Source organism: Microtus ochrogaster, chromosome 2 (assembly GCF_000317375.1).
Source record: "Microtus ochrogaster isolate Prairie Vole_2 chromosome 2, MicOch1.0, whole genome shotgun sequence".
Lineage (NCBI taxonomy): Eukaryota > Metazoa > Chordata > Mammalia > Rodentia > Cricetidae > Microtus > Microtus ochrogaster.
In genome coordinates, this window is record NC_022010.1 from 70,456,467 (window position 1) to 70,463,399 (window position 6,933).

The window sequence follows — 6,933 nt, forward strand, 5'->3', positions numbered from 1 at the left end:
ATATAAATATGCTAATCAATTAAGCAGATAGTTCTCAATAAAAGCACAAATAACCAATAAATAACCAAAAAATGTTCAATGCCCTTAGCCATCATGGAAATACAAATTAAAATCCCATTGAGATTGTTTTTCTTCCTAGTCAGAGCTGGAATAAAAATAGCAACGTTAAAATTGAATTTCCATCTTGCCCCAGTTGAAGTGGCTATCATCAAGGAAACATGGTTTTGTTGGGGAAAAGAACCCTTCTATAGTGTTGGAAATGTAAAATGTAAAATCTACCATGGAAGAAAGTATGAAATGAAAAAGTGAACTACCATATGATACAGCTGTATCATCCTTGAGAAAACTGCCAAAGGAATCAAAGAAGTCATGCGACTGAATCACCTGCACGTTTGTGCTAATCGTGACTATTCACAGCATCCAGGACACGGCACATTCATGTTAACCGCGTCTATTCACCGCATCTGGGACATGGGCACACTCATGCTAACTGTGCCTGTTTGCAGCATCCAGAATATGGACATTTAGCTGAGAGGTCCACCAACAGATGAACTGATAATAAACATACCATGTTGTATGCACACATGGTGAAGATTTTTCAGCCAAAAAGAAATATGAAATGGTATCATTTGCAAGGAAATGGATGAAGCTTATTTTGTTAAACTACTGCTTTCTGATTGGATTTAAGTCAGTGGTTCTCAGCCTTCCTAATGCTGTGGCCCTTTAATACAGTTCCTCATGTTGTGGTGATCCCAGCCAAGAAATTATTTCATTGCTACTTCACAACTGTAATTTTGCTACTGTTACAAATTGTAATGTAAATATCCGATATGCACCCCGTGGAGGGCATGGCTCACAGGTCGAGAGTCTCATGGGAGGAAACACATGCCTAGGACTGTAAATCTGGCCAAGAACCCATTGTTGGGGAACTCACAGCTATTACTGTTATTTTGCTGAATGGACGTAGATGTGACTGCCCTCTGAGGTTGTACCTCTATCCCCATAGACCAGTTTTGCTCCCAGACTTCATCATAGAAACTTCCTGTGTGCAGTGGATGATGGCTCATGGAGAAACTCATAATTGGTCGAGTACAGACAATGAGTACCTCTGGAGTGCTCACAACAAATAGGATCGCTGTATCATGCTCCCCACCAAGATCCAGAGGCCATTAAGGACTAGGAGGCAGAAAGACTATGGAGCCAGAGGCTGGGGAGAACCAGAGCAAATCACTCTCTCCTCAACAGGGCAGGCCCGCTGCACTCAGAACTCATGTCGTCTGTGGCTTCACACAGACAGTCAGTGCTTAAGCACAGAATGGGGAGGGGGGTGCCCAGGACCACGGAACTCAGAACTCATGTTGTCTGTGGCTGCTCACAGACAGTCAGTGTTCAAGCACACAGAGTATGTGGGGGGGTGTCCCTGCACTTGACTGGGGACCTATTGACAGCTCACAGCTTCTGGGGGAGGAGAGGCAGTTTTCTTTAAGAATGTGCTCCAGGTAGGTCAATCAAACATGTTTAAATAGCAGCAGCAACAGCAGTAGCAGAAAGAGATACTATGAAGTTGGAAGGGGGCGGGAAAATGGGGGATAAACCTGTCGGGAGTAAGTGAGGGAAGCAGGGGATGAATGTGATCAAATATATTCAAAGTCCATGGCATGGGTGCATGGAATTCCCAAAGAATTGATAAAAATAACTTAAAGCTGATGGAGGAGGGTCATCTTTCTATCTGTTGTTTCATTGGTTAAGTAATAAAGAAACTGCTTGGCCTCTGATAGGACAGAAAATTAGGTAGCTGGGAGAATGAAGCTGAGTCAGGGAGTTGCCATGATTCTCCCACTCCAGACAGATGCAGGTTAAGATCTTCCCTGGTAAGCCACTTCGTGGGCTACACAGATTATTAGAAATGAGTTAGATCAATATGTAAGAGCTAGCCAATAAGAGGCTGGAACTAATGGGCCAGGCAGTGTTTTTTTTTTTTTTTTACAGAGTTAGCTCATTTATTTCAAGCTGTCTGTCCTACTTTCTTACATCTCGAGCGCCTGTCATAAACCGGCTACACATTTCTGAATACAGTTTCCTTGTAATTATTTCGGGGCATAAGCTAGCTGTGCAGGCGGCCAGGCGCCAGGAACGTAGCCCGCTGCTCATATTACAACATAAAGCCATCACAGCTTTATCTCAAAAATTAAAAAAAAGAAGAGGTCACCTGAATACCCACACCTAACGTTTTCTTCTAATGTCTGTGTACATACTATGCATGCATGTGCATACTTACTGTGCAGGGAACCATGTCTAACATAGCACCCTACACAAACACACACACAACAAATGAACACACAGAAAGAACCATTTAGTCCATCTTGATTTTCATTGTTATTGCCAAGAATTTCATTGTATCTCCTCGAGGAAATCATAAAACTTCCTAGAATTAGAATTAGAGCCTTTGTCTCCCTTTAGGATAGGGTACAGAACCAGGGACCATGGGAAGAGGTGAGGGTAGAGCTGTGTCTCCCTTTAGGATAGGGTACAGAACCAGGGACGGTGGGAAGAGGTGAGAGTTGAGCTCACCATTGTTCAACCTGTTTTTCCTGAACAAACTGCCCATGAGGTCCCTCTGCATCTGGTGGCAAAAGGGCCAAGTACACGGGGGTCTCTGCTCCTTCTTCGGGGCTCTTGGGGGCTTCTGGTCCTGCCATGTCTGTTCTAACCCACCCAGGGCAACAGGCATTGAGGAGGATCTTGTCCCCTTTCCTCTGCTCGCTGAGTTTCCGGGCCTGGATTCTCGACAGGACTGTCACCCCAATCTTGGTCACCCCGTAAGCACTATTAGGCCAGCCTTCTTTCTCATGTACTCCTCTCTTTGTGTCCTCCACAAACTTGTTCATGAGCCTCACCAGCTCCTCCTCTGTGATGGTGTCACTTCGAAACTTCTGCTGCAGCTCCGGGCTGCAGTTTTTCAGGACCCTGAGACCTATCATGCTTGATACGTTCACCACTCTGCCTAAGATACACAACAGAAATGATGAGTTCCTAGGAGCAAGGGGTTCAGCGTAGAAATTCCCACTTGAGAGGATCCCAACTGTGTGCACTAAAGAAGGACACACACGGACAGTACCATGGTAGTACAAGGCAAGCTTGGGCAGATTGAGCAGGCAGTGAAAAGGCTGCCTTCTGAGGTCTATGGAGCACAGTCTTCAGAAGTACTGAAATCTTCTAGAAGGGCAGGCTGGTACAAAGGGCGGGAGTTTAAATTGTACATGTATATTTTAAAGTGGTTACTTGTCTTTATTGGTGTCCTGTAACACAGTGACAAGTGTGCCACCCACAGTCCATAGCAGATGTCTTTGGTGCCTCCATTGACCCTTTTGTTGGTGATGAGATGGGACTTTCCAAGTCTACTTTGAAGGGACAGTGAGGAGCTAACGTGGTTCATACTGCTTACTTCTGGTACTTCTATCCATTTTATTTGCTCTCTCCCATCACCACAACTAACCTACCCCTGTGAAAAGAGGAGGGGCTAGCTGCAGTGGGGTGGGAAGCCTGCACAGAAAGCCACCCGAGAGAGGCTGGCTCACTGGTCAAATTATTTGTGGCATTAGAAGAATTTAAAATGAAAGATACATGCTAGCTTGTCCTGTGCAGGTCCTTGGGGAGCTCACTGAGCCTGGAGGAAAGTGGAGTCATCTTATGGTAACCTATATAAACCATGCTAAGGCTTGGCTTCTCACTGAAGGAATGTGTGGGGAATAGCAAGGCAGGTAACCAGGAAGGAAAGGAAAAGGCCCAGGAGATCCTGTGTGTGGACTGCAGCAGAGGGCCGGATGCAGAGCTGCGCTGGCAGACCGTGCAGGAGACTCTTAGGTACAGTGCTAGGCTCTGGCTCTGACGGATAAGCATGGTGATTCTCACAAACTGGTTGGTTACCAAGGTGATTTATGGAGAATTATGGTTATGAGGAGGCAAAAAGGCAAGGGATGGACGCGTGTCAGGGGAAGAGAATTCTGGGAGTGTTCAAGGCCGGTGGAAGAATTTCTGGGCAGTGTGTCCAGTGGGTCGATGTGGGTGAAAGCTCCACCAGTAGGGCCTGGACACACAGAAGGGCACAGGACAAGGTACTTTTTAAGCAGGATTTGAGGGAGGAAAACGAGGCAGGTATACACATCATGATGTCACAGTGAACTTCAGTGGGTTCTGGAGAAACAATGACAGGACAAAGGCTTAGCAAGGAGGTTGGTGCAGCTGCAGTGACCCGAAAAGAGATGACAGGAAACCCCAGGTGTCAGACCCCAGGCGTCAGACCCCAGGAGACAGACCCCAGGCAGGCAGACCCCAGGAGGGAAGACCCTAGGCAGGCAGACCCCAGGAAGGCAGACCCCAGGAGGGCAGACCATAGGCAGCAGACCCCAGGAGGGCAGACCATAGGGAGCAGACCCCAGGAGGGCAGACCATAGGCAGCAGACCCCAAGAGGGCAGACCATAGGCAGCAGACCCCAGGAGGGTAGACCATAGGCAGGCAGACCCCAGGAAGGCAGACCATAGGCAGGCAGAACCCAGGCAGGAAGACTCTAGGTGGGCAGATTCCAGGAGGACAGACCCTGGATGGCAGATCCCAGGCAGGCAGACCCCAGGTGGGCAGAGTATATCACCCACCAGACTCACCTTGAGGTTTTATTAGAGGGATTAGCTCCATGCAGACATTCCGGGTACCAAAAAAGTTTGTTTTCATTGCTGCTTCTGCTTGAATGTGAACATGGGTAGGATCAGTGCCTTGTCGGGGGAGCACAGTAATGAAGAACAGTCAGTAGTCAGAACTTGCTGCAACAATGCACTTGAGGTCTAGTTAGATGAGCCCCACTGTGGTGGTTTGAACGAGAATGGCCCCCATAGACTCAACCATTCAAATGGTTAGTCCCAGGGATTGGGACTGTCTGGGAACGATTGTGATGTGTGTCCTTGTTGGAATAGGTGTGTCACTGGAAGTGAAATCTGTAGTTGGACTTTTTTTTTTTTTTTTGGTTGGGACCGTTGGCTCCCTAGTAATGACATGGAAATTTATTTTTAACTATGAAAGGTTGGCCAATAGTTTAGGCTTGTTTCTAACTAGCTCTTATAACTGAAACAAACCCATTTCTATTAATTTTCTTTCTGACTCGTGGCTTTATTACCTCGTCTCTGTATGACCATCCTGCTTGCTCTGTGTCTCTTGGCCTTTTTCCCAGTGTTCTCTCTGCCCTAGATGTCAGTCCTTTAGCTTCTTATTAAACCAACCAGAGTGACACATCTTCACAGTGTACCAAAAAAATTATTCCTCAGACACCCCAGGTCTAGCCCCCCTCCTCTCTCTCTGCAGATCAGGATATAAAGCTCTCAGTTAGTGTGTCTGTCTGGTACCATGATGAGCATGAACAAGTCCTCTACAAATGTAAGCAAACTTGGAATAAAATGCTTGCTTTTGTAAGTTGCCTTGGTCATTGTGTCTCTTCATAAAAGAATAATCACTAAGAGACCTATCAATAATTAACTGTTGTGTCTCTGTGAGGTTCCTGATGGTGCTGAGGCGAAGGCATCCTACAAGGAATTTTGGCACAAAAGACCCCTCCCCATTTCTTGCTTATTTCCCAAGTTAGAACTAAACCCAGCTGGCCTTAAGATCCAATCACAACGTGCATTTGACACAAACCTACAAAGAACCTTAGAGTCAAGCCAGATAACCGGCTAAGGTTCTTTGAATAGAACCTTCTAGGCTCTTATATAGTGGGCTACTGAACTATAGTTATGCCATCTCATGAAAGCATTCCTAAGAACACTTTAAGTGCTAAAATTATCTTGGGTAAAATTGGTCTCTGGACCAGCCTTAAATTCCTATAGAATGTCACCCTGAGCTAAAGTTTCACAGCTGGACTGTAACTGTTTCTCTCTGCTTCTACAAACAATGCTTGCTGATTACAAGTGTCCAGAGCTGCCTTTCTTTATATGTCTCAACTGCATCCTTTGCCCTTAAAAATGCAAACCAGCTGACAATTGGATTTACCTCTCACTAATCTGCTTGGGACAGTCATGCTAGCATTTAATAAAGACTTCGTTCAGCTTATTCGGGCCTCCCAGGAATCCCTCTCTCCAGGCACCCTGTAACACTGGAATATTCATTTTGTTCTTAAGCTCCTAACCTAGCTTGCTCCTATCCAGGAAGCGATTGAGACCTCTACAATCCAGAGGTGTCCCCACCCCGTCTGTCTGCACTGCCAGGCCAAGAGCAGACATACCTGGCTGGGTGTCTTTGAAGAAGTCGCTTTCTGTTGGTGGTGGCTTATTCTTGGGCCAGGTGCCAATGCCTGCATTGTTGACCAGCACGTCCAGTCCCCCGTACTCGTTGAGAAGAAAGTCACGGATGGCGCGGATGCTGTGCAGGTCGTCAATATCCAGTTGGTGGAAGCGTGGGTTCAGACCTTCTGCCTGAAGCTGCTGCACAGCAGCCTGGCCCCGTGCCTGGTTCCGGGCTGTGAGCACCACGTCCCCCGAGAACTTTTGGCATAGGTCACGCCTGATCGCAAAGCCAATACCCTTGTTAGCCCCAGTTACCAGAGCTACGTGGTTGCTCCATGCCATAGCTGAGTGGACAGTGAGAGGCACTTGCCAGAAGAACTCACTCACTCACTCAGCTGACTCTGGGCTACCAAGATGTTGTACTTGAGATTCTGTGACCATCAGGAGGATTGTGTACCCGGGAACCTTTGGCCCAGAGCCCAGACACCGGAACAGTTTTGGGTACTGCCCTTGGCATGACTCAATGCATCTTCAGAGCCAATGAGATGAGTGAGTCTGAGTTAGTGATGGGTGAAGTTTCCACCTCACAGTAAGACATCTTAGTCTCTCCATGGCCAATCGTTTTTGTTTGTTTGTTTTGAGACAGGGTTTCTCTGTAGCTTTGGA

The 6,933-nt window shown here is 46.9% G+C and overlaps 1 protein-coding gene across 2 annotated transcripts; it reads right to left on the bottom strand.

Annotated features, from left to right (window-relative positions):
* Positions 1-2,550: 2,550 nt before the first annotated feature.
* LOC101986041 (carbonyl reductase [NADPH] 1-like) lies at positions 2,551-6,609 on the bottom strand. Of its 2 annotated transcripts, XM_026787441.1 has the most exons (4): positions 6,330-6,609; positions 6,082-6,090; positions 4,663-4,770; positions 2,551-3,004 (listed from the first exon to the last, which is right to left on the bottom strand). In XM_026787441.1, exons 1-4 carry the CDS (start codon positions 6,607-6,609, stop codon positions 2,568-2,570), a joined length of 834 nt encoding a protein of 277 aa, XP_026643242.1. In that variant the 3' UTR covers positions 2,551-2,567. The 2 variants fall into 2 exon arrangements, with proteins under 2 accessions (XP_026643242.1, XP_005345232.1); XM_005345175.2 differs by lacking the exon at positions 6,082-6,090.
* Positions 6,610-6,933: the final 324 nt, after the last annotated feature.

Bases quoted from the DNA above. Each gene is read 5' to 3' on its own strand.
- LOC101986041 (XM_026787441.1), bottom strand. From the start codon at position 6,609: ATGGCATGGAGCAACCACGTAGCTCTGGTAACTGGGGCTAACAAGGGT. The intron at 3,005-4,662 runs GTGAGTCTGGTG...TGTGTATCTTAG, and splicing joins CCCTCTAATAAAACCTCAAG to GCAGAGTGGTGAACGTATCA.